Genomic DNA, 27,686 nt, shown 5'->3' with positions numbered 1-27,686 from the left:
AGTTTCTAATTCATGGTAATATCAGCTAGCATTGCCTTATTATGGTTAAATAATGTTTAAAAAAGCTAACCTACCAAAAAGAGAAACAAAATGTAAAGTTATACAAATGCATTACATAGCGGTATTTATAAATACCAGGAACTTCAGCATCAAGGTTATAATTTTTTTTTTAATCAAGATGTCATGCATATTCTCTGAGCAATTTTCTCTAACGTCGAATATTCATTGCTATGCTGAATACAGTAAAATTGTTACTCCTTAGAATATTGTAAGTAGGACACAAAATTTGTATGTGATTTAGGGACATGCATGTAGGCAGTGTCAATTCTGACAGCTCATTCTGTGCAGCTTTGAAGTGTGGGCTGGATCCAGTGTCACTGTCTGTACAATGACAATTCTCTTTAGAGTCAAGTTTTTTGGACACACAAACTCTCAGTATAATCATTTGTGCTACTCTGTATCACTCACTGGATTGCTAGAAGGTCTTTTTGTTTGTTTGTTTGTTTTTGACATTCTGCTTGTCAGTTACCTACTTCACTATGATCAGTTAAGAATAAACGATGCTTACTGAAATCAAGTATTATGTAACAGTTTATGTATATATCTGAATGCTCTGTGTTGGTATAGGTGTATATACATACATACGTGCTTTACTTTCTCTTTTCTCTATCTGCCCCCCCCCCATTCTGAGTAGTTCTGAAGATCATTATTCAAGACTGCTCAGATTCCTGTGCATTAACAGCCCTCAGGGACAGCTCCCCTACTTTGTCAGATAGTGACAGAACTATTCAGGAGATCAGAAGGTGATATACACTGTGTGTGCACACAGCATATATGCTGTTATGCACACACACTTGCAGTTTATCTGGAGTGAGAGAATAGCAGTGATTTCTGCATGAACACGCAGCCTATGTAGTATTCAGTGAGTGAATAATAGTGAAGCTAGCAGCAGTTGCTTCCTGCTAGATATAAATTATGGATCACTTACTTGACAGCAGGTTGTGTGCTTTAAAAAAAAAAAAAAAAAAAAAAAAAAAAGCTACTTGCTCTTTCCCTGCATTTTTTTGGCTTTTTCCCAGGGTCCGCATTACTTCCAGCTGCGATGCCAAACCCTACTGCCGTTTAGATTTGCGCAACATTGCTTTAATGCCCAGAGCTCCTCCATAAATAGTTCTGCTCTCCCCACGCCCAGCTAGCAAACAACCACAGGAAATCAGGGCATATGTGCAGCCAGCACAGCTTAGCTGGCACTAATTGATCTGAGCCTTGCACAGCCTGCATGAGAGCATTTGTGTATGGGGCCTGCGCTTCTCGCTCTCCAGAGCTGCTGCTGCCTCAGGAGCAGCGACAGCTGCTTTTAAAAGACACCATGTTGCTGCTGTAGCCTTAGCAACAACAGCGGCATTTTTGTTGACGTTCCAAAGAGTTTCACTTCTTTAAGGAAACGCACCCACCCTCTCTTCCCCCCTCCATCTCTGTTCTTCCCAGTCAATGATTTGAGGCGTTTTTCAGCTGCATGCAGTTGTCTGGACAAACAGCCTCGGGAGCTCCTTGTGGCTTTCCAAACAAGGAAAAGTTCAAGGAAAGCAGATGGACGGATGTTTTTGCCAGTGTGAGTGACCAATTAGCATTTTGGGGTCACTGAACAGGGCATTTAGTTTCTGGAAACATTGTGGACTGTTTGTTTTTGATCTTTTAGCTTAAAGGAACACACTTGTTGCTGCAGCTATAGGTATTTTTCACCTCCCTCTGAACATTACTTTTTTTTTTTTTCTGTGTGTTTGGGATTATAGCAGATTTCGAGCATGAAGATTCAGGAGCACCCGAGCATCCCCGATACCAAATTACAGAGGAACCAAGATGCTGATGGTCAGGAAGATAGCTTCGTCTCAGAAGTGCCTCGGCTGGACTTGACAACCCTGTGCGATGACAACAGCTGGGAAGGTACAGTTGTGTGCTTGCTGTATGAAACAGAAAGAGAGAGTGAGGGGAACATGAGTGGGGTGGGCGTATCTTTGGGCTTATAGTGCCTGGCCAAAAACAACAGGAAATGTATTTTTATCTGGAGTCTGGAGAAACTGGAAATGGAATACTGGATTGGTGCCAAGTCTGATTGTAATGTAGGGAAAGGCGGGAGAATGTGTTTGCTCCTTTCTTGCAATGATTCTTCCTTTCTGATTAAGAATTATTCTTTTCATGGTGTTTTGCAGCCCAGGCTAGTGAGGAGCTGGATCTTACTTAAGCAAAACTGAGTATTTTATAGACAAAAGAGAATATCTGCTTTCTCCTGTGCTTACCCCTCTCCACTCACACCCTACAAAGATATGAAAATCAGGGTTCTATTTCCTGTCCTTTAGTGGTCCTTAGGGACAGTGCTTCCCTAGTCTGTGTTATACTCCGTGTAGAATTCTATTCACCAGGTTAAAAAAAAATGTTAAGTTGCTTGCAGTTCAAATATCTTAATGCTCTGTCTTAGTTCGGTTTTCCAGAGGTTTTTTCGCACTGACTTCGTTAATGGGTTACCTATATTCAGATGCACTCAACGATCTTTTCAGTATAGTGCTTTGCAGAGATTAATGCAGGAGTTGTTTGTTTATTGTTTACATTGCATGTAAATAAACACTGAAGTCATACTCCTGAGTAATTTACACCATATACGCTGCATGTTTGTGGCGAGGGGAGCCACTTGCTATCATTAGCATTTTCCTGTCAGCAAAATGGCCAGGCATTCTGATCTATCCCAGAGATGCTAAGGGGCCAAGTGGCTAAAAAAAATAACTTTTTTTTGTAATGCATATTTGTTGAATTACACATTTTGGGCCCAATCCTGCGAGATGCTGAGCAGCTCCACTGCCACTGACATCAAGAGGAGTTGAAGACGCTCAGCATCTTTTAGGATCAGATCAATTATGATTCCTGCCTATATCCTTTTCTCCAGTGTGCAAGTGAGTGTGCTTTTGTTGTTAGTCCTGAAACTTGGCAGGCGTGGATTGGGAGGGGCTTTTGGTATAGAAAAAGAGTGTTTAAAAAAAGAGACAGAGAGAGAGAGAGAGACAAGCGTGTAACAGGCATCTGCTACTCTGGAAAACAAAACCTGTGAGCAGTGCAGCATGTTGACAATGGACAGGTTCTTTGTTCCTGGTTCCACAGCCTACGTGACACATGTCTTCTGCTTTCCATGTAGGAGGGACTAGTGATGACAGTGTGGGGCAGGGCAGACCAAACCAGTAGCAGTGGGTGCCCCTGATTCAAGGTCAGGCCACCAGCTACCTTCAGTGGCATTGAATTTCTCCACCCCCACCTCCAGCCTGGGAATTCCCTAGATGATATCATCATGTACAACGCATCTGATTAAAGGGCAACACGTACTGCAAGGAAGTCTCCCAAGAGATCTCTGATTCATTATATTTTATTGGGATTCTAATTAGCCATAACCTGAAGGGTTTGGACAAGCATAGGAGTTTTTGTGTTTTTAAAGGTGACAGAGGCAAGAATCACCCCTGTGTATTCTGCTGTCACTTGCGCCTTTTGAAATAAAGATTATTTTCTTTCCTTGATTCCTGCACTTAACTCCCATTGACATTAACGGAGTTCTGTGTATGCCTCAAGGGGAGAATAGACTGATAAGCTTGTCTCCCAGAAACTGCCCCACCTTGTGATACACATTTTAGTTCTGATACAAAGAACTTTTCTAGAGATGCTCTGACTTGCATAAGGACTCTGGACCATTTTCATGAAAATGAAAGGAGTGTATGTGGGTGTGTATATATATATTTTTTAGAAAGCACTTCTTTCAGACTGTTTTTCTTCCTCCTTCCTGTTTAAAATACATATGTGACGGAAGAGGAGTTTGGCAAAAGGGACAGCCAGAGCAGGTGAGACACGTGTCAGTTGTCTCCAAATGCCACCATTTTGTAGTTGCAGTACGCGTGGAGCAAAATGGTGGCTTCTGTGTCTTGGTGAACAGGAGACTTTGAACCCATTTCAGCTGTGAACATGTAATCAGTCTGGCAGTGGCTAAAAAGAGGAAGATGCTAGCCCAAACTCAGACATAATTTCCACATCTAGAGCCAGATTTTGTCTGTGAGATGACTCGTAAATCACTGCTCACAGATATGAGTAAGGGGTTCACAGTCTGGCCCCTATTCTTACGATCTGGGCAGTCTGACCCGCATGGCAGTGTACTGCATGTCCTCCCTCTTCCTCTGAATTGGCACTGCAGCTCTGCTCACTTCCATGGTAAACAGCAAAATCTTCCAAATTCAAATACAGTAACAGTGTTCATCATTGTATTCTATTAAATTCTGGGGTAACTGAGCTCAGAAGCTGCCCTTAAAATCAGTGAAATGGCCAATTCCTTCGGCAAGCAGCTGAGGTTGTGGTTTGGACTGCCTGTGAAATTCTAGCATTGTGTACTCCTGATTGTATCCACTGTTAGGTATTTAGAAGCCACAGAACAATGGGTTTCTGGTGGAGCGACTCATAATTGGCTTGTGAACACAAATTCAGTAGCTGAGGTTCCCTTCTCCTCCAGGTATCACAGCCTCCGATTAAAATTCTTAGGAAAGGTCTGAGGGGAAGCAGATATGAAAACAGTTCTACAAGATAGTCTTGTGTGGGGAATGGCTACTGTTCTCTTACCTTTACACACACAGACTAAATCTCATCATATTTAAACCACAATGTCTTAACGCACATCAGAGTCTCTCTCCCTCAGGGGATTCTTCCAGGCACTTCACTAGAACCGAGTATCTTTTGGGGGTGGAGACATAAAGTAGCAATTATCCAGCCCACCTGAGATCAGCATCAGGTTAGAAATGTTCATCTTTGGGACCACTGCGACATGGATAACTCTGTGACCCCCCCCCCTCCCGCCCCTCTGTGCTCCTCGCTCTGATCTAAGTGGTCTACGGAGGTGGCCCACTTGTTGGCAGCTGGAATGAAGTCAGATTTGGGGCTAGTCTACACGTGGAGTTGTTGCTGATTAACTCTCTATATGGACAGGCCCTCACACACAGAATGGTCATCCCCACATGGGGTGACATTTGTTCTGTCTGCATAAAGACTGACTATTTGGGTCCTATGCAGGAGGAGTTTGGGGAGGTGTAATCCCCCCACGACCACCACCACCCATATACACACAAGGGCTACCATTCAGCTGGAGTAGCAGTTGCAAACTCTCAAGGGCTGGAGCCAGTGGATCTGCATAAAAAAAGCTCCTGATGTGGGCCCTCCCTGGACCATCCCCACATAGCTGGCACACAGACCAGTCTTGTGCTACATAGGGTACGTCCCCACTACCCGCTAGCGATCGATCCATCGGGGATTGATTTATCGCGTCTCGTCTAGACGCAATAAATTGATCCCCGCCGCGCTCCCCGTTGACTTCAGAACTCCACCAGGGTGAGAGGCGGAAGCGGAGTCGACGGGGGAGCCGCAGCCGTCGATCCCGTGCTGTGAGGACGGGAGGTAAGTCGAAATAAGACACGTCGACTTGAGCTACGCTATTCTCGTAGCTGAAGTTGCGTATCTTACATCGACCCCCTCCCCTAGTGTAGACCAGCCCATAGGGTGTGCACAGGCACTCTGGTGCCAGCCCCTTCAGGGCTTAGAGTATGGAGGGCCTCGCACCGGCCCCTTGCACCAGAATGAATTTCACTGTGGTGCCCATAGGCATTGAAAAAAGAAGCTATCGCTCTGCAGAGGTGCCATGATTTTATAGGATACATTCAGTTGACACAAATTGAGCGGGTTTTCTGTTTCTGCATCAAATGCTAAGGTGAGGCACGGATAAAATGCATTTCATAAAGAGAAACACTGGCCCTGCAGCTCATCTCTGCTGCCTGTAAATGGGTTCTGTACTGGGCAGTTTGTGACTGCTAGGGTAGCCTGCAAAGTTAGTGAGTCTGTGCAGGCTGGCAACAAATAAAACAGAGCGTTTCCAGAACCGCTCCCATCACAAAGGATTTTAATCTAGTCCTTGTGGATCATGTGGATCAAAGTGCCAGGAGTGGAAGGGACAGCCTGCTGCTTTCATAGTCTAACGTTGCTTTGCAAAATTACCACAAAACTTTACTAGCTTGGGCCCCAAACCCCCTCCCCCACCCTTTACCACAATGAAAAAATGATAGTGAAAACAACTAATGATATGTAATGTTCCCACTTGCCTAAGGCTAGGCATGTTTTTTTTCAATGGGAAAGTGGAATATTGCTGGGTTGACCCAAATTGACTATCCCTCAGTTTGCTGTCTACTTTGCCTTATTTATCTTGCACTAGCGTATTAAAACTAAACTTTAGCCCAGATTTTGTAATAAAAATCTTTTATAAAACCCACAATCAACAGCAGTGTTTTCACCTTATTTTTTTAATTACAGTGAAAACAGGCATTTTTAAACAAATAAGCATTCTCCTGCAGTGTTGGAAACAGAAACATTGCACCACTAAGAACCTGAAAATGAACAACAACAAAAAATCAACAAAGGGCATAAATAATTACCAGTAGATTGGGTTTTTTAAATTCATTATTTGGTTAATCAACAGTGTTATTAAAAACATATTTAAAGGGACTTGTTTTTAATGTAACCAGTCTAAAGGTGATAAATTGCCTTGTCTTTTCTCACTGTTATAAACAGAAATGAAATAAATGTAATTTTATTCTATTTGGTCATTTCTCCTCACCATATAGTTACTTGCAACAAATAGTACTTATATTTTTATCATCATTTATTATGATGATTTATTATTGTGTTAACAAAATATAAACATGGGTACATTAGGAATAGTGTGAATTTGACTTCTGTCAAATTTTTTTTATTCCCGAGCGAAGATGTGATGATGCTTCACTAGGGCTATATATTATTTTGATATACTAAGAGAGGCCACAGTATAAGAAATTTTTTAAAAATAAAAATAGTTATTTTCTCTACTGATACAACACATTTCATTCATTATAAAACTAGTATGTATGTTACACTTTAAAATTGTATTAATTAATTTTAAAAGATCATTTTAATTCCTTTCATTTTCTTCAGCGTTTTCCAATGAAATTTAGGGCAGCATCCCAGCTGATAAAACTTGATATAGTTCAGTTGCTTCACCAGTTTACACTATCTGAAAATCTGGCCTTCATGTTTTAGTCAGATATCTGTCTCCTTTAAGAAATACTGGTACAGTACTTTAGATATCATTGTTCAGTGTATGAACCCATTTTGCAACTGTATTTGCATCTGTATGCATAGGTATTTTACATATGCTTAGGTGATATTTCGTCCTGCAGAGGACCACATGAATTTTTTGAGGGTAAACAAAATAAAAATATAAAAAATTCCCTATAAGAGGATAACAGCTGGTCTTGAGATAACCATATTCATTTATTCAGCCTAGAGACCACTACACTGCATTCTCCACACCTCTTGATTAAAATACTTTTATTGTCAACTGAAGACCATCATTTATCCTTCCTATGGACATTTATTAAAGAGGTAACATGGTAACATATATATGTGCACCTGCATAGTTGCACACGTGCACAACAGGTGGCTGAAAGCTTCAGTGGCAGGTTAGTTGTGGGACTATGAAAGGTAATATACCAGTATTGAAGAGGAGAGTGAAGGCTACAAACATAAGTTTGCCTTTTCCACACAAACTCGGCAGAGGCAAGGCTAAAGGAATTGAAATGGAAGTTCCAAACCAACAAATAGAATGTTCATACATAGACACTCTGAAGTGTTTACACCCATGTGCACAATCTCTAAGTAATTTCTTCCCTGTGTTTATGCATGTCCCTTATTACTGAAGAGTGAAAAAAGATATCTTAAAATAGAAGTGCTCTGGTTGCTTGTTAGAGGCATGGAGAGACTCCCCTATGGAGGAGAGGTTGACAAGACTGGCACTGTTTAGTTGAGAGAGAAGGTGAATAAGAGGAGACATGATAAAGGTATTCAGATTAATCAATGGCTTAGAGAAGATAGAGCACTCCTATTCACCTTTTTACTCACACAAGGACAAGGGACATTCAGTAAAGCTGAAAGTATATGTAAAAGTGAGAAGAGAAAATATTTTTAACACAACACATAAATAACCTGTGGAACTTACCCAGTGCAAGAATTTAGCAGGTTTCGTAAAGTCTTAGTTGTTTATATAGGTAAGGAGAGCTTCCATTATGAGAGTGTTACATTAGGTAAGATAAACACATAAATAATACAAATCCTTATGCTTCGGGCCATAAGCCAACCAGGGACTAGGAGGAACCTTCCCCTTTGGGTCAGTTATTCTATAATTGTGCGTGACAAGGAGCATTTGGCACTAACCACTATGGGAAATGAGATACTGGACTAGTTGGACCATTCATTGATCTGATTCCATACAGCAGATTGTGTGTTCCTTTGCTACTTGCTCCGTTTCTGTTCAGGCTTTGTTATTATATACCACAAGTGGAACAACTAACCCAAAGAGTCAAGACCTCGAGGAATGAAAGTGGGAAATAGTCAGTTTTCTGTAGCTGCCATTTGTTCCGTCCAAGTTTCAAACTTTCTTTCCTTTTAGGACTTCCTTCCTCTCCCCCTTTCTGACCCATTCTCCTTTAGAATGTACATTTCAGCTTTTCATCTGTATTTGAAATTAATAGTGGTACCGCACATGCCTCAGTCACTGCTGACTGTAAAACCGCTTATCTCCGAGCCCTCTTGAGTCATTGTGATACTTCATATGGTACCTGATATCTGGAATGTAAATCTACCTCAGGACAAAGTCACATACATCTTTGTTCACAGGTTGGGTAGTAGCTGAGTTTGTTTACTACTATATGCATTCCTTTTTGCCCTCATTTTTTCCCTTCTAAATCCCAGCAAGGCATAATGCTAATCCCACTGACTGTAAATCACCCAATTACTTGTTATTTTAGAAGGTCCTACTCTAAAGTTGTTAATTCTCCATGATGGGAAGAGGGATCACTGGAAGAATTATATGAGAGTAACTTGACCAGTGAGGGTGGGGAATCAAAGGACATTAGTTTCCACATTTCACTACCACAGGGTCTCAAAAGACTTTTCTGAAAACATTGGGCTGTGTTAAAATTCAGGGAAATAGTTGGACTCTGGAATGTGTATGGCTCCAAATCATCAAAGTTTGATTCAAGGGTTTGTAGATTGTGGGTTTATTTTTTAACCTTAAACTGCTGTATTTTCTCTCTCTTTATTATTGGGTTCCTTCAGGGTAAGGCAATTTAGAAAACATTTGCTGCAGAGATTATGCAAGGGAACTGAAGTTTACATATACATATACATATATATAGGGCCCTACCAAATTCAGGGTCCATTTTGGTCAATTTCACAGTCATGGGATTTTTAAAATAGTAAATTTCATGATTTCAGATATTTAAATCTGAACTATCATGGTGTTGTAACTGTAGGGATCCTGGCCCAACTCTGAAGGCAGCAGCGCAGAAGTAAGAGTGGCATGGTACGGTATTGCAACCATTACTTCTGCCCTGCGGGGGGGGGGGGGGGGGGGGCGCTGCCTTCAGAGCTCGGCACCTGGCCAACAGCCGCTGCTCTCCGGCCCCCCAGCTCTGAAGGCAGCACAAAAGTAAGGGTTGCAATACTGCAACCCCCCTACAGTAACTTTGCGACTCCCCCAACAACCCTCTTTTGGGTTGGGACCCCCAGTTTGAGAAACGCGGGTCTCCCCTGTGAAATCTGTACAGAATAGGGTAAAAATAGCCAAAAGACCAGATTTCACAGTCTGTGATGCACTTTTCACGGCAATGAATTTGATAGGGCCCTACATATATATGTATAAACTAGTGGTAACATGATGTACACGTGTTGTGGTTTAAAAAAAATTACACATCCATCACAGCTGAATCAGTGCATCTTCTCTGCAACTGTGGTCCTTTTGGGCTTTTCTGGAGGCTGGCCACAAGTGAAAGTTTGCCTTTTCCATCTCAGAACCCTAGAGAAGGGCCATTGTGCGAATACCACCTACCATTCCTTCAGGAGTGACTTAACTTTCTGGGAACAGCATCAGTCTTTGAGGCAGAGGGGTGCATCTAGCCTTTGATGCATAAATCATGTAAAACACTTTACACCCCATTGGGTGCTGAATTGAGTATCCCTTGAATTCAGTAATGCAGAGGACAGTGGAGTACCTTAAACCTATTGGGCCATACGGTGGTTTTACAAGAGGATAGGAACACGGAAATGTAACATTATGCAGTAAATGGAAGTGCTATTTTTCAAAATTTACAAAATAAAAAGGCCTGATCTCTGTCATTGGTATAAGATCAGGATCAGAGCCTGTATCCGCAGGAAGCAGATGACTCTGTAGCTGTTTTAAGGCCCTTTCCAATGATTCATCACCCACTATTTGATGTTTTTTCTAACTTTATTTGATTTCAGAACTTCTTGTTAGAATTGCATGTTCAAAGCACAACTCTTAGATCGTCTAATCCTGTGGTGCTAAGTAGGAGCATGCAAACCAGCTTAGTAAACGATCTGAACAGAGAATGTTAGACCCCTTATGGCATCTGGACAGAGTGACCACGGGATTTAAATGATTTTTTTCGGTTTGTTCCAGTATGCTAATCGGCATTCCCAAAACAGATTTCCCTTTCTCACACCCCCAGTCTTCCGAGATGGTTACATTTACCGTCAGCCGATTAATTCAACCCGTGGATGGGAGATTTATTAGCAGTGCTAGTGTGAGAGAGACTGGGTGGCTCCAGGTGTCGTCGTTATCTTTTAACATGAGAATAATTGAGCCTGAATATTTTATTGTTGTTAACACTTTTACAGCTGTAGTAGGCTAGGCACACCACAGCACAAAATAGTAAGAACTGAACCATGCTCCCTTGAGATAAAAATCGAGTGTTAGCCATGATGCAGTGATTGAGGGTATCATAAAGCAGGGAGGGGATAAGGTAGGGAAGGATGGGGGGTTTACAACAATGGGATCACCTTGTTAATCATTTATGGCATTTGCACATCTTGTGAATCAATTGATTCCTCCTGCATGTACTGTTCTGCCCCCACTGAGTTACCTCCTTTATACCTGAATATATTCAAGTCTGTTCAGTTCCTGCCCCAAAGGTTTGGACAGCAAAGGGGGAAGGTGCTGTCAGGTTTAGTGTCTGTTGGAATCAATGAGCAGTGATGACTGGCCAGATTTAGGGCTTAGTTCTCCCCTGCCTGGCACCTTGTGCACCTGCCTTGCAGCATGCTCCCATTCCGACCTGGTAACATTTCACACGCCTCCTGCACTCGCTTTGCGCACAAGTAAAGGGTGACCATGGGTGCCAGCCAGTGAAGAATCAGACCCTCTCTCTAAAGGAGGGGGAAAGTTGAGACAAATATGGCTTTAAAAACTGGCCCATGGCTGTGATGATCATTGAATGCATTTAGAATAAGGAAAATTAAAGCTCATGTTCATTGAGTGGTTTCAATTGATTTCCAGAGCCCGTCCCAGCTTTCTCCTCCAGGGAACGAGATGGCTTAGACTCCGACGAAGCTCACCTGTCCCCACAGGCTGGAGGTCTAATTCGCCAGCTTCTGGATGAGGACAGCGATCCAATGCTGTCCCCTCGTTTCTATGCCTATGGGCAAAGCCAGCAGTACCTGGATGATACAGAAGTGCCTCCCTCCCCTCCTAACTCCCATTCATTCATGAGGTAGGTGGTGGTTTCACAGCGGCCATCTGAGCTGCAGGCTTTGCTCCCAGCACTGCCCAGTAGCAAGGGACTGCACAGTGGCAATGAGCAGCATCTCGTTTAGCAAGATAATGCCATGTAACCCGATGTGTGGGTGGGGCTGGTGATCCCCACCGACAGAAGCCTCCTCGCTTGCTATTGCAGTGATTTCTAGAAGTGGCTTCCAGGTTCATGCCTGAATACCCAGGATACTTCTGTCACAATAAGGAAGCTGTCATATCTTGCTGCAGTGTGTCTGTCATTACAGAGAGGCAGTGGACGCCTGATTGGATTCCCAGCTCTGCCATTGACTCTCTGTGTTGCTTTGGAAAAGTCACTTAACTTTGTGTGCCCCAGGTTTCTTCATCTGTGACATGGGAATAATGGTACTTACCCTCCTGTGTAAAAGGCTTTGAGGGCATCCTCAGATAAAAAGCACTTGAAGTGCTAATGATGCCCAGGTAGTGGCATGGTGAAAACTGTGTTGTGATCTCCTACATACTGGTCAATATGTATTTTAAGGGATTTATCATTTGGCCATACAAACTTTCTCCCTGCTGAAACGTGGTCTGAGATTAGAGGGTTGTTTTTTTTAATGGAAATAATTTGGACTAGGAGTGTGGAAATTCTGGCAAAGAATGGCAAAACAAATGTAGACACCCCCCCCCTTTTTATTACCAGTTCCACGTCATATCAATATATTGATATTTTTAAATTCAGTCTGAACAATAGCACATCACAAGCTCCCAATGGTAGCTCATCCCAGGTGCTGTTACTCCTGTTCTAGCATGAGGGCTAAAGGTGAACTTGAGCCACTGCAGAAGTATGAAATACCCTGGAAGTAGCGATGCAAGAGGAGTGGCTCATCATTGACATTCAGGTGTTTTTATTCGGAGCTCCTGCAATTTGGGAAATGTTTAAACTCTGGACAATGAATAATGTGAGAATATTCCCTCACCTCCCTCTCAGCCTCCCCAAACTCCCCTCCCTTGCAGGAAGCCTGGCTTCTGGAGGGAGGGCCAGTTACCAGTTCTCCATCACGTCTCTGGAGTTGGCCAGCTAATCTTCAGGTCTTGTACCTCATTTTAGAGAGCAAGTTGGTGGGCCTGCTTTCTCCTAAATTCCCTGCTTAGTTTCTTCGGAATCGCAGCCAACGGTCAACCTACTCACCTTCAACCTAAAGAGACTTAACACCCCATTTCTTGGTCTCACTGTTGCTTGGATGCTAGCCCTTTAACTACCAATTCCATCACGCCTGAATTTGGCTTCATGATGTCCACGGGAGTTGAATGTACTTACAATCAGCTGTAATTGACCCTCTGTGCATGCAGATGTAAACTGGCTGCTTGCATAGGATCTGACTACATTCTGTGCTCCTTATAGGAGACGGAGTTCTTCTTTAGGATCTTGTGAAGATGACCGAGAGGATCTGACACCTGCACAGCTGACCCGGAGGATTCAGGGGCTTAAGAAGAAAATCAGGAAGTTTGAGGACAGATTTGAGGAGGAGAGGAAATACAGAGTAAGTTCTTCGCAAGTGAGCGTATGTAAGCAAAGGAACAGAGCCCAAGCTGACAAGGTCTTCAGGGGAGATTTTCAGATACAGCCTGAGTACCAGGAAACAGAGGGAGGTAGAGCCGCCACACAACCAATGGAAAGCACATATTCATGTGTTAGCACCGCCAAGCGAATTCCCTTCCAAAGCACTAGGTGCTGGGAGTACATGCAGGAAGTAATCTAAGAAACTGGTAGGATTTTTATTACCTGTTTAGTAAATCTGCCCAAAGCTGGGAATTGTGTGAGAGAATGGCTAAGTTAAACCTCTTATTGATTGACAGTTGGGCTGATGGGATGCACATCGTGTTTTAGTGAGGTTCTCACTCTGGGGAAAGCAGTAACTCCAGGGTACTCATGTACTCGGGAGGGATGGGGAATGCGCTCCTTGACTCTAGTTCATGCACCCTTGCAAAGTGCTGCTGAGCAGGACATGTGAACTGTACTCCAGTCACTGCTGATGTTTTCTTCTGAGGCACAGGAAGCTTTCTAAGGGAGAAAAGATTCACACACCCCCACATTTGCTAGTGATTTAACCAGAAAAGGTTAGTTCTGAGACAGTCTTGTCTGTGTTAGGAAAAGCTGGCACCAGACAGGAAGAGCGCCCTCCTGCATTGTTTGGCAGCTGCTGCAGATAGCAGTGATGATTCAGTGTTTCTCCTTTTACAATATAGTATCTTGTGCTTTCCACGTTCAGAGTGCTTTACACATATGAATTAACCCTTCCAGCGCCCTTGCATGAGAGTTGTTATCCATGTTTTACAGAGGGAGAAGCTGAGGCAGGAAGTTTTAAGAAAGTAGCCCCAAGCCACAGAGGGTCTTAATAAATAGAATTGTGATTGGAAAGCAGAAGTTCCTGGCTCCCTCTGCTATGGCCAAACCTCTGCTGTAGGCAGTAAGCCTGTTTATACAGATCTTGGTTTGAGGTTCTCTCCCTGCTCTCTTCAGAATGATTTCACTGTGGATTTCTGTTCTCTTCCTCTAGCCTTCCCACAGTGACAAAGCAGCCAACCCGGAGGTGCTGAAATGGACAAATGAACTGGCAAAATTCCGGAAGCAGCTTAAAGGTGAGTAACTGGCAGGGGGAAAATGTCCTAGATTGACTTTGACCTATCTTGAAATGCTTCATGGAGCTATTATCCAGTAACTGAAAATATTCTGTTTTTTCCATCCCCATCCAAAAAAATCCATCTAGAGTCAAAACTAAAGATATCGGAAGAGGATCTGGCTCCTGTGATGCGCCAGCGTAGCAACACGCTCCCCAAGAGCTTCGGGTCACAGCTTGAGAAGGAAGATGACAAGAAGCAAGATCTGTCCGATAAATCTGCAAAACCTGCAGTGGAGGTGACCTTAGACTCCATCCAGAAGAAGCTGCAAGAAAAACGAGCAGAGACGAACCGGCCTGAGGACATTAAGGTACAGTGCATGCAGGTCAGGTTAGATGTCAGGACTTCAAATACAGTCCTGTAATGCACAGCTGTATGACAGCTTCTGAAATCCATGCAAGATCTTGCAAACTGCTGAGTTTAGAATCTAGTGATATTGATATATGTATAACATACAGCGTTTTTAAAGTAGTTTTACTTTTCACTGGAGGACTGTAACATACATTTTTGTCAAATAATCTTTAATTATGATACTACATTGGTTTTACTTAGTCTTTCTTTCTCTCTCGCTCTCGTTTTCCTGTGGTATCTCTCACCAGAGGTTTGAAGTATGGAATTGATCATTTAGATTCTCAAAGAACTATCCACACTGAATTTCATAATGGATTTTGTTCTTTGCCTCTCCCAGGTTCCAAGAAGTGTTTGAGGTGCTTTTGTTTGTGGGTCCCCCCTTCTCATGTTTGGGTTTCCCTGTCTTCTGTTATGACGGGAAGGTTTAGGCAAACCACGTGGGTCTTTTTGCACTCTCTGAAGATGGGCATGCTTTGGCTTAGTCTTATCTTCCCTGCTAGCTCGTTCAAAGTCGGTCGCCCTTGTCTGAGGGCACTTTATCTCCACTCTTAGGAGTTTCATATCTGGCCCTGTTAGCTACATGGTTGTCTTTGAGGGTGATTGGCAGAGAAGCGGTCTCAATCTGATGTAGCTAGTTCCTGAAATGTTGATAGCCTTGTACATTAAGGCCTTGAGTTCGCTGACATGTCAACTAAGCAAAACCTTTTTTTGAAAAACAAAAATGTAATCCCTGACGACGGCTTTTAGAAAAGGTGCAGACAGAATTCTCTCATCGCTTTGGATTTGCAGGACAAAAAGCTGCAAACTGAGAGATTTCAAAAGTGCTCGTTCTGTGTGGGCTACTGTAATATTGGGTGCAGTGATGGGACAAGAGAATGAATGGTGTTGGATTCGAAGGGCAAGTGTCTTGTGAATGATTTACACTGTTATGTCCTCTTACTTCAAAATAAACAATAAACTTTAACAATTATATAGCACTTTACATTTTCAAAGCACGGAAAAAACTAATGAATCCCCTTGATGAACACACAAACCCTTACCCCTGAAATCTAAATGGCATTTAGCTGTCATTTGTTTCCATAGCACATAACATGGGTCCTTTATGGTAACGATTTTTTAAAGTGCATCACAGGATAAGGGATTCGGGGAAGTAGTGGCAAGTATTGCAGGCTTTATTGCAAAATAATGTGGCTTAATCGTTCAAAGTACAGTGTGAATGCAGATAAGGCTAAAGCTCAGTGTTCTCTGAGTGCAGAAATGTGACTTTTTTTTCTCTTCCCCCTCCCTCCATCTTTTATATAGGACATGACTAGAGATGAGATATCAGCTGAGAAAGTGGCTCTTCAGAAAGCTCTCTTGTATTATGAAAGCATTCATGGAAGACCGGTACGTACAGCCGCACACGTGTAAAATAGTTGCTTGAATTGTCTTCGCCTGTCATAATTAACCTCCCGCCACCTTATAAGTACACTAACACCCACGCGGGTGGGGAAAAAAGCGCAGTGATTTTGTTAATCAGTCCCAGCCCCTTTACTCGGTGCAATCACTCATCTGGTGAGAAGTGCTTTTAGTCCTGCATTAACTGCAAAGTTTGGTGTCTATCAGAGCAACAGGCTCTTAATTATGATTGGTAGCCCTGAGCCTTGTCCCGGTGGAGGCTGGCTGGATGTAAAGGGAAACTCATTTGTGACGCTGATAATATATGAGAGAGCAAATTCACATGTCACCTTTCTGAGACCGTTGTAACAGTTGTTTAAACAGCGCACACCTCTGGTAAATGCTAACGTTTTCTAGTTCCACTTCGCCTGCCTTCTGCTGCCAATGTATCCGAAGGTGCCAAGTTGGCAAATTCTCTCTCCCCTTCATTGTGCTGATGCTTTGGAGTCCCTGATCCCTTCTTTTCCCTCAAGCCTGAAATATTTGCTTCTCGGCCCGTTGTTCTAAAACTATTTACTTTAATTTCCCCCTCTCAACACCATCTGCATGGCTGCTCAAAGGCCACATGATTATTACTGCCTACACTCAGTCATCTAGGTAATAGACTTCTATTACTGTGTAAGGCACAGCAACAAACCATTCCAGGGAAGTGATTTATCTTTCCTGTCTCCTTTCTGAGTCTGGATTCTGCTCTCACAGTGATGTAAATCAGGGGTAATCCCCCACTGAAGTTAATGAATGTACACCCATGTAAAACCAGTGTCAGGGCAGAATCTGGCCTGTTGTTATAATATATTTTTCTTTGTTTTTTATTAGCATAACTGCTTCTTAATTTTTTTAAATTAAGCTACTTTTACAACCCAGCAAAACAGAACCTAGTAGCAAGGAAGTCTACAGCTGACCAGCTTTCCTGTTTCCAACTACTGGCTTTACTGCTGTGGAAAAGTACTGAGAGATCTAGGATAATGTGGACAGTTGGGCCACTTAAAATAAAATAAAAAAAACAACAAAAATCAGTGGCGCTTAGATTTATTGTGTAACTGGGTCTGCACCGGTGTCAGATGTGCCTGCAGAGGTAGGGACTGAACAGCTATAGTTAAACCAGAGAGTCTATTTTTGCAGAATTCCTGGAGCCACTCTAATGAAGCAAGAAATGGTCTGTTCTTCATTAGCTGCTGTTTGCCACGTGGCGTGGGCCTGGAATTTCGACCAAAGGCTCCGTTATGCTAACTGCTTTTTTCATAGAATTGTAAGATTGGAAGGCCCCTCGAGAGGTCATGTAGTCCAGTCCCCTACGCTCAGGGCAGGACTAAGTATTATCTAGACCATCCCTGGCAGGTGTTTATGTAACTTCCTCTTACAAATCTCCTTTGAGTGAGATTCCACAACCTCTCTAAACAATTTATTCCAATGCTTAACCACCCTGACAGGAAGTTTTTCCTAATGTCCTACCTAAACTGCCTTTGCTGCAATTTAAGCCATCAATCCTCAGAGGTTAAGAAGAACAATTTTTCTCCCTCCTCCATGTAACAACCTTTTATGTTCTTGAAAACTGTTATCATGTCCCCTCTCAATCTTCTCTTTTCCAGACTAAACAAACTCAATTTGTTCAATCTTCCTTCATAGGTCATGTTTTCTAGACCTTTAATCATTTTTGTTGCTCTTCGCTGGATTTTCTCCAATTTCTCCACATCTTTCCTGAAATGCGGTGCCCAGAACTGGACACAATACTCTATCTGAGGCCTAATCAGTGCAGAGTAGAGCAGAAGAATTACTTCTTGTATCTTGCTTACGACACTCCTGCTAATACATCCCAGAATCATGTTTGCTTTTTTTTTTGCAACCGTGTTACACTGTTGACTCATATTAAGCTTGTGATCCACTATGACACCCAGATCCCTTTCCGCAGTACTCCTTCCTATGCAGTCATTTCCCATTTTGTATGTGTGCAACTGATTGTTCCTTCCGAAGTGGAGTACTTTGCATTTGTCCTTATTGAATTTCATCCTATTTACTTCAGACCATTTCTCCAGTTTGTGTAGATCATTTTGAATTTTAATCCTATCCTCCAAAGCACATGCAACCCCACCCAGCTTGGTATCAGCCACAAACTTTATAAGTGTACTCTCTATGCCATTATCTAAATCGATAATGAAAATATTCAGAGATACAGATAGGGACCACACATCTGGAAGAACCTTTAGTGACAGGTAAGGAGCCTCCATTTCCTCTGCACACTTAGGGATTCTTTTTCCCAGTCCAAACCTTATATATTTTTATTTTTTACAAAACATGGGAGTTTATCCTCTTTGAAGTGGCATTAACTAACGGTTCGGTTCTCTCCCGCAACAGGCACCTTCTCATGTTGTTTTCTAGCCTTTAAGGACAGCATAGTCCAACAGCAAAGCAGTGCCAGGGCATTCTACCCATTTTTGGGTCCCAGCATAGCCTAGGCAGGGAGGAGATGATCCTGATTCACCACTGCATTACTCCATTTTGTGCCCTTGTAACACCATTAAAACCATCTAGTTACAGACAATAGTTCACAGTTTACAAGGCAATGCTGACTGCACCAGCTAATGAATTTAATCACATCAGCATGAAACCCAATGAAGACAGTGGTGAGCCTGCCTTGCGAGTCCTGTAAATGGGTGGTGTATCTCTGGGCTCCGTACTGCTGGTTACATTCCTCCCTTCTATCCAAAACACCCAACCAACCCCCACAAAAACACCTTGGGGGGGGGGGAACCTATCCTGAAAAGAATCAACCTAAAACAAAACAGCAAAAAAGTAAATTAATAAAATCTAAACTATCCGAAGCGCACACCCTACCCCAAGCAGAGTTTTTACACGAGGGACTTTTCTATTGCTATCAGTTTTACATGGAAGGTACCCAGATACTACCGTGATGAGCAGCACTTTAAAATCCTAATGTCGGTAGATAGAAATGACATCACAGTCCGTTAAAGGCCCTGCCCTAAGAGCCTCCTAATGTAAACTTAGAGCCAAGACACAGTGGTGAATAAAATGAAGAGGATAAACTACATGGTCATGTGAAATATTCTACTTGTTGTTTTCCAATCTCACCCACAAGATATTAAAGATACAGAAACCCGTTTAAGCAAACGATTCTGTAGAAGTGTAGAGCTTCACTTTCTCATACACCCCTCTTAGCTAGTGTCGGTTTAAATCTCCCCCTCTCCTCTCCTGCATTCTGCCCAGTCATTACAAGGGAGTTTTACTCCCTAGCTTTGTTCCAGAAGATGAGCTGGAGAGTAAAATGAGCAATTCTATGCTAACAACTTGCAGGCAGCTTAGGGGAGAAAGTGCAGAGGCAAAGGAGGGTCATTGCAATGTCATTTTACATAGGGGCTGTAGATCAGCATGCTTGGGGAGGGGCCTCCAAGGGAAGGCAGTTAGTCATCACAGCTCCTTTCCCTTGTTCCTAGATCAAAATGATCACCCTGTTCTGGGATCCCAGACACAGGACTGTGGGTGTGAGCCCTGTGCTTTTGGCCACGAGTACAGAAGTGGTCACAGACACAGACTGCCTAGTGTGTGTGTGTGTGGTGGGGAGGGGGTTGTGACGAGGACAAATGAATACTAGCTTGAGCCTAAATGTCTTAACCTCCGATTAACCACATTACAAAAGCACCACACAGCTGGAAGTTACGCCAAGGATTGGAAGAGCAGGGCTAAAGGTACACTGGCAGGTCAGAGTGGCAAAGTTCATAGAGTATCAGGGTTAGAAGGGACCTCAGGAGGTCATCTAGTCCAACCTCCTGCTCAAAGCAGGCCCAATCCCCAGACAGATTTTTACCCCAGTTCTCTAAATGGCCCCCTCAAGGATTGAACTCACAACCCTGGGTTTAGCAGGCTAATGCTCAAACCACAGAGCTATCCCTCCCCCCATACTAATATCAGGACCATTGCCGTTAGCACACCGTTCTTTTGAACCCAGATAAATGAGGGTGCAGGAGCATACATTACAGACCAGAGTATCTGCTGCCAGCCTCATGGTCCCATTCTTTCTTGCTTTTCAGGTAACAAAAAATGAGCGCCAGGTGATGAAGCCTTTGTATGACAGGTACCGCTTGGTCAAACAGATCCTCTCCAGGGCCAACACCATCCCTGTTATTGTGAGTACAGCACTTCTCTAGGGGGGGTTGCTTTGGTTTGGTGAGGGAGCTTTTTTGGCGGGAGGAGGACAGGAGAATCACACGTCTGCACAGTTACAGAGGCCCAACCTCCCTGGTCACCAAAGAACCGAGTACCTGAACGACTGCAAGTCAATCATACCACAGCAGCTGGGACTAGTGACGAGCTGGTCAAGGACTCCATTGCCCCAGAGCTGGATGTCGAGCACTTTTCACCTTCTGGTGCTCCTCCTTCCACTGGGTTGCTGTTGATTTTTCATTACATGGTTTTTGACTAAGGCCTCACTTCCTTTTTTCCCCTCAACATCATAGACTCGGTGTTGGTTACTTACGTTGGCAGGAGTAGAGACTTGTGTCTTGCCTACGCTGCTGAGGAGCTCAACTGCACCAGCAGCCATCCTGCCCAGTTTGTCTGAAGGCGAGGACAGGACAGGCAGTCTCCCAGTCCGCAACACTTACTAGCAGTATACACAAATGGCTGCTGCTGCTTTCTAAGTTGATGCAAGGAGTGCTACCACTTCCACAGAGTCCCACACATCTGTCCTGCAGGCCCATTGTCATCAGCTCCATGGACATGCTTTTATCTTCAGTGACCCAAATTTGAAGCTCCTTGCGTCACACATCTGGTATTGCGCTTGTCACTGGCCCTAAAATTATTGTACTATAAAACACATATGCACACTCATTTCACCCTGCCAGTGAAAGTAAGCTGTTTTATATTGGTTTCTGCCTGCTCTTTGTTTCACGAATGATCCTTTGTCCTTTCACTATTGCCAGGCCATGCTTGTGTCTTGGCAGCTGTTTTAACAGGGTGTCTGTTCAGAAGAACAGACCAGCGAAGTGTTACTCAGAGCAGTCAGACACACTGGCGAGCACACTTTTCTGGGTGTTCTCGGCATGTCCTGCTGTATTTAAAAAAAAAAAAACTCCTGGAATCACTATTATGATTAGTCCCCTGTGTGAACTAGATACGTAAGGCTAGCAAGTAGAAGGAAGCCATCCAACCCAGCAGCCAGCTTCTCCAAGTAGCTCAGTTCCCATTCAGGCACCAAAATGAAATGGCCAGAATTTCAAAAGTGCTCAGTCAGCCCCCAGCAGCTGCCATTGAGAACAATGGTGCATGTCTTTCCCCTTTCCCCACCTCTCTGAGAACAGTGGGAGCTCCTGGGGGCAGAGCACCTTTGCAGATCCAGCCATGTCAATTAAGTGCCTAAATGGGAACTGAGTTATTGAAAGTCTGGCCTCGGTCGTGAGTGCTGAGCGCTTTTGAAAATCGGCCCAGTGGAGTTTTGCAGGGCATACAGCGTAGCTGCAGAGAGCCACATGTTGTCTTTATACATCTATGGGGTTGCCTTTTTTTTTTCCCCCCCCTTCCTTAAAGCATTTATTTTCCCGCTCATGCACAGCTCGTCCTTCCATGCATAGTGTTGTGTTTGCCTGCACTTGGCACTGATGTCCATTGCTAAGCAGCGACTTGAAAAAAAACAAAACCTTTCTCTGCTTCAAGGTTTTCGCCAGAGGTTTTTTTCCTTTTTAAGAAGCAGTTTTCTTATGATGGTCTGGATGAGCTAAAAGAGTCATGGAGATGAGAGGAGAGCAAGAGAACAGGTGGTGGAGGAGAAAGGGGTTCACAATGTAACCTACTTGTTAACACCTGTCACAGGGTTCCCCCTCCAGCAAGCGGAGAAGCCCTTTGCTGCAGCCAATTATCGAGGGCGAAACAGCTTCCTTCTTCAAGGAGATAAAGGTGAAGACCTCCAGCTGCTAACTAATTGCTCAGTCTGCATCAGTTTCCCCTTCCTGCCAATAACAGAGATTGATTGATTTTTTTCATTAGTATTGATTCTTTGCAGTGTCGCCAAAAAAAAATAATCAGTAGCTGCTTAAGCCTAGCCAGTTTTGAACAAATCCCTCCTTTAAGTTACTGCAGATCAGCCTACAGTATTTCCTTGGCTTTGTGTTTTTCCTCTCTACACGTATTTTACTTGGTAAAAACTTCACGATTATTGGTTGCACCTCTGCTTTCTTTTGCTTTTGAATAGTCCTCACCAGTTTTTTGCTGTTCTTTTTCTCGCACCAAAGCTCTGATGCTTTTATGCCACACCATGGCTGGGTTGGGCTTTCCCAGAACATGAATAGGTTATAGCTAGCACACCCATATAGCTTATGGACATTTACCCACCCCTGTTCACCTCCTGGCTGTGTTCAGTTCTTATTTTACACTTTGAAACTACACTTCTCGAAGCAGAGTAAGTACAGCTTAGTTACGTTAGTGAATATTTGATCTGGTTTGTTTGGCTGGATTTTTTTTTTTCACTCTGTGCAGCCATGGGTTGGTATTTCTCAGTGTTAAGCACTGATGTGAAAACATTGGGCCAGATTCATTACTGCATGTACCTTAAATAGTTAACGCCCTAGGGATTAATTTGGTCCATATTACTTTTGTCCAAGAAAGGTCCAATCACCAGCACCATGGGGCTTAGCGTATGACACAATTATCTGCATGCTTTTTATTGCCATCACAGTATGAACAAGAGAAACATGCTGCAGTGCATTCTGATTTCATGCTCATTTCTCTGTTAACCATCCAAAACTGGGTAATATTGCAGATACCATGAACTAAATATTCTTTAATTATAATTATTGCAGGCTAAATATTAATTGCATATATGAAGTACATATGAATTAAGGTGAAGTTACAATATCATACATGTTAAGTGGCTGTGTGTTTACATAGCTGCTTATCCCTCAGTGAATTGTTCTTAATATTTAATAGATAATTGCTGAACCAAGCCTGAATTAAGGGCCCTATTCTTTTAAAGTGTCCTCTAATTTTACACCACCAATTTTGCGCTGCGATTTCTTTCCAACTCCAGGTGTGATTGCAATATGTGTAGACATACCCGAGCTAGCTTTAATCTAGCAGCATGGGTACCAGCAGTAGTGACGTTGTGGCTATCTGCCCAAGGGCTTGTCTGCACTTAACACACTCCAGCGGCAGAGCTGGGTCGCAGCCGCACTTCAGTGTAGACCATACCTACGCCAATGGGAGGGGTTCTCCTATTGTCATAAATAGTCGACCTCCCTGAGAGGCCATAGCCAGGTTAATTCATTGGAAAGTTTGTTCACTAGGAAAACTGATGCACTGTAGTATTGGGTTTAAAATTGTGTATTTGTAATTGTATATTTTAGAATGTTTTAAGGTGCTGGGAGCTCCAAATAGATGCCCGCAAAGATGAAAAAATAACTAAAAATTAATGGATTGCAGCTGCAAATAGTCACATGTGGTTACAGTCTGATTGGCTGCAGAAGTGAATTGATTGTGGGGACAAAATTCGAGGCCAGGTCGAGGCCCATTTAAAATCATGCTCCTACGTGTCTGTCAGCCATTTCCAGTTGAATTCTCACTAAAGAGCCTTCCGATTCGCTCCCTTCAGTTCAAGGAGCTGAAATCTTTGCGGATGGTCTGTGACTATAAATTGTAATCTGAGGCACTAATGCCCCGGACAAGTGACAATTCTGTGCTGTGTCTGATGGTGTCTGGTTCCAGTTGGCAAAAGCTAGTTAGCATGTTTTTGAATCACACTACTCTTTGGCAGTCGTGACAGCGAGTACAGTGCAGTTAGAAATGGAAAAAGCCACCTGAACTAGCCCCACTAGGATAGACTTAATTGACATAATATCCACAGCCCTCTAGAGGGGGAGGGGTCCGAAGTAATCAGTTTTAAAATTTCTCTCCCTATGGCAAAGGAGAGTAGCAGACACTCCCAGACATCTGAGCAGGTGCTGTTGTCACCTTCTGCGTTCTTCATTGCTTTTATCATAGCACATAGGTCTAGTGTGCACAGCACCCTGTACCTGAATGCAGAAACCCACGCACTGCTCTATGAATTAGCCAGCAGGATGAGGTGTGAGAACAGTACACAACCGAAGGCACTGGCAGTCATTCTTCCTTGGCCTAAGTTTTGTAACTGGCAGTGATACTGTGCCATGGTCTGTCTCTAGAAAAGCTTTAAAATCTAATCATCAGAAATCACGTTATCTTTTACCTGTTCCCTGCTGTTTTCCTTCTGATGTTTTCAGGTTTCTGTTTTTATTTATTTTGTCCCTGGCTAGCCAGTGGATGCTACATCTGTCGTCATTCTCAGTTTGTGGCTTCAGATTACATTTCCCTGGGAAAGGCCACTGACCTCATAACCGCAAGACTACGGGCAAATCCAGACCTGGTATATTCTTGGCCATTTACACATTATTGACCTCAGTGGATTCCGACCTGAGTACACAAGCTCTGAATCTGGCTCTGTTGCTTCCTTACTGAATGAAGCAGAAGGAGATCTAGGTTTGAAAGGGAGAAAGATCTTATAGAAACAATTGAAATACTAGCAAAGGGAACACAGGAGAAACGGCAAAGGCAGTGGCTCTTTTTGGCCCCAATTCAGCAGTGTGTTTTAGCATATATCATTTCCTGCAGGACTTCATTGGGACTGCCCAAGAGCTCATTACACCTAGAGGTGTCCGTCAGTACCTTGCTGAACCCGGCGTGTCAGTCCCTGTTTAAAATATTTCTTACCTATCTTATTATTTATTTCTTTTATCTCATTTGCTGTCCCTTGCTACCTATATTATGGCATACAACTGGCTTACAGCAACTTAGCTTGATGTGAGAGGAGGACAAGGCTCAATTGTTTAGAAGCCGGAACAAAGTCTGAGCAAATAACTCAATCCCAGAACAGGTTCCTCTTTGGGAGCGCCAGGTTGTGGGTGTGTAGTTGGGTGTGCAGAGCCCTTCACATTGTATAGCCATAAACAAAGGGAGCTTTCACTTAGCCGGGCCCCCAAGTGCATCTTGAAGGAGATGCTCTCACTAAAGTATTTCAGCTTTTTAATGTTTAGCATGTAATTGAAATTCTGGGCTGAGTTCAGTGTTCCAGTTTAATCCAGATAGACAGTCTAATTCTTGAACGCCTCCATTGGACTGAAATATCACAAACCTTCCCTTTGTAACTCCTTGTTGCAACACAAATCAGTCCTTTAGCTCTCTGGTTCTGACAGGTTCCTTGCTGTGTTCTATCCTCACCATATGTAAAAGTTATCGGCAACATGCCAAGTGCTACAGAGCCTTTGCGAGGCATCCACCACAGGAGAGGTTTCATGCAAATTAACGTGGCAGCTTGTGGATTTGTCACAACTAAATTACTGATGGGCTTAGGTGTGGAAGACGCTGGCACCATTGAGACATTGTGTCCAATAGTTGTCAAGTTTGGAAGTACTTGTAGCATAATCAAGAATGCTGTAAACAAATGAACAAACAATAGCAGGCTGCCAAGAATTCTGATTTTCCTTCATCATGGTGATTCTGCCGCACTTTGTCTCACTAACAAAGCTGAATTTGTGGTGGTGGTTTCTACTAATAATGGGTAGGGGCTCTGTGTGTGTGTGTGTGGGAGGGGGGTTACTACTGATACTTCAGTGCACTGTAAATCTTAGAACAATTAAGGTGATGTCTCTGTCTATTGACCGCTTTCCATATCTGTAGCCCAGTGCTTGTGGTGAAAGAATATAATATGTGGGTTGTGTCTGCAGAGAGAAGTAGTAACCTCTTGTTATGAGGGCTCTGTCTCTCTTTCTGTAGGAGGAAGAGGAGGGTTCCGACGAGGACAGCACCGTGAAACCAGATTTCACAGTCACCCTGAAACCAGATTTCAGCGTGCGGAGTTTCCTGGATCAACTAGAAGATGAGGCTGATGGCTTCATTTCTCCAGTGGATGATAAGATGCCTTCAAAGAGCAGCCAGGACATGGGGCTTTCTACCCTCCATGCTGCTTCTGTGTATGTCAGGTTTCTTGTACTATACCAAGTGTGGGCCTAGATGCAGCAAACCACAGCATGTGCTTAAATCTCATTGAAGCCAAAGGGACCTTAGCACATGGTTAAAGTTAAACACATGCTTAGTTGTTTTGCTGATCAGTGATGGGACTGTTCACATTCTTAAACTTAAGAGTTGTGTCAATTTGTTAGGGAGTGTTTGTAGGATTGGCTACATATATTTTGGTAGAATTACTCTACCACTCCCGTTTTAATTTTCTATGTAATTTCTATATCTGTACTTTAACCCTACAGGCCAGAACTCTTAGAGCAGCTCCAAGAAGTCAGGGAAGAGAAAAAACAGATCAGAAAAAAGTTGAGAGAATTTGAAGATAATTTTTTCCGAGAAAATGGAAGGTATTTCATTTCTAATTCATCCATCTATCTCTATAACTACTGCCAGTAATACTTACTGAGAGCAAAAGGCTCTGAAAATAGAAAGTGCCCTAGGTATGCTATCAAATTAATCCTCACTTTGTTATCCTCAATTTGTTGATAGGGAAGCTGGGATACAGAGCATCTGTTCCAAGGCCAATTGAAGTCACTAGGGGTATGTCTATACTACCCGCCGGATTGGCGGGCAGCATCGACCCCCGAGCGCTCTCTCGTCGATTCCTGTACTCCGCCGCCGCAAGAGGCGCAGGCGGAGTCGACGGGGGAGTGGCAGCAGTTGGCTCACTGCAGTGAAGACACCGCGGTGAGTAGATCTAAGTATGTTGACTTCAGCTACGTTATTCACGTAGCTGAAGTTGCATAACTTAGATCGACCCCCACCTCCCCCAGTATAGACCAGGCCTGAGAGTCTTCCCGTTAATTCTGTGAGACACAACACATTGAGGTTAAGAGTAAAATTTTCAAAAGCACCTAAATCCCATGAGAAGTTAGGCTCCTAAGGGACTTCGGGGCTTTTGAAAATTTTGCCCTAACGCAGCAATGGAGCCAAGATGAAAACCCAAGTGTTCCAAGCTCCCTCTCATATGCTCAGAGTAGTAAATCACATAAACCATAAGATAAAATCTAGAGCCAACTCATGGACTGACTCCTAGGAATGTAATTCTTTGGGACAGAATCAGGGCTTTGGAGCGGAGCCTGGAGCTGGAGTGCGGCGCAACTCCGGAGCAGTGGAGCTGCAGGTTTTTGCCTGGAGCTGGAGCAGAGCTGGAGCACAGCTCCAAAGCCCTGGACAGAACAATAATCTTGTCTGAAGGGACACTATAGAAATGTATCTCTCTATCCCTCCCTCCCATCTTGTGGTCAGCGCAAACACTACTTTGGTACTTAATGGGTAATTCATGGAATAAATTAATGTTCAATAGCAGCACAGGAAAACAATGCAACAAGAGGTGTAATCATCTCTCAAAAAGAAATGTGAAACTCAGTAGTTAAATGCGTGTGATTTCTTGTAACGTATTGTGTATATGAAGAGTCTATTCCATATCTGAGTCTCCATAATGAGAAATAACATGCTACATCCTAGACTTTAGAGATTCTGGATACTGAAAATACGTGCTCTAGGGGGAAAGATGGTCCCA

The 27,686-nt window shown here is 43.3% G+C and overlaps 1 protein-coding gene across 1 annotated transcript in view; it reads left to right on the top strand.

Annotated features, from left to right (window-relative positions):
* The window catches only part of FAM13A (family with sequence similarity 13 member A), a 202,432-nt gene that overhangs the window by 167,511 nt on the left and 7,235 nt on the right, over nucleotides 1-27,686 (top strand). Inside the window, exons 14-23 of the mRNA XM_045017748.1 lie at nucleotides 1,794-1,944; nucleotides 11,453-11,666; nucleotides 13,068-13,206; nucleotides 14,224-14,305; nucleotides 14,434-14,654; nucleotides 15,998-16,081; nucleotides 20,176-20,271; nucleotides 21,953-22,036; nucleotides 25,922-26,118; nucleotides 26,410-26,511. Of these exons, the coding sequence (XP_044873683.1) occupies nucleotides 1,794-1,944; nucleotides 11,453-11,666; nucleotides 13,068-13,206; nucleotides 14,224-14,305; nucleotides 14,434-14,654; nucleotides 15,998-16,081; nucleotides 20,176-20,271; nucleotides 21,953-22,036; nucleotides 25,922-26,118; nucleotides 26,410-26,511 (1,370 nt within the window). The remainder of the gene's footprint in view (nucleotides 1-1,793; nucleotides 1,945-11,452; nucleotides 11,667-13,067; nucleotides 13,207-14,223; nucleotides 14,306-14,433; nucleotides 14,655-15,997; nucleotides 16,082-20,175; nucleotides 20,272-21,952; nucleotides 22,037-25,921; nucleotides 26,119-26,409; nucleotides 26,512-27,686) is intronic.

This window comes from Mauremys mutica, chromosome 5 (assembly GCF_020497125.1).
Source record: "Mauremys mutica isolate MM-2020 ecotype Southern chromosome 5, ASM2049712v1, whole genome shotgun sequence".
Taxonomy (NCBI): Eukaryota; Metazoa; Chordata; order Testudines; family Geoemydidae; genus Mauremys; species Mauremys mutica.
Note: the sequence above shows the minus strand (reverse complement) of the source record. Positions and strands in the feature narration are given on the sequence as shown.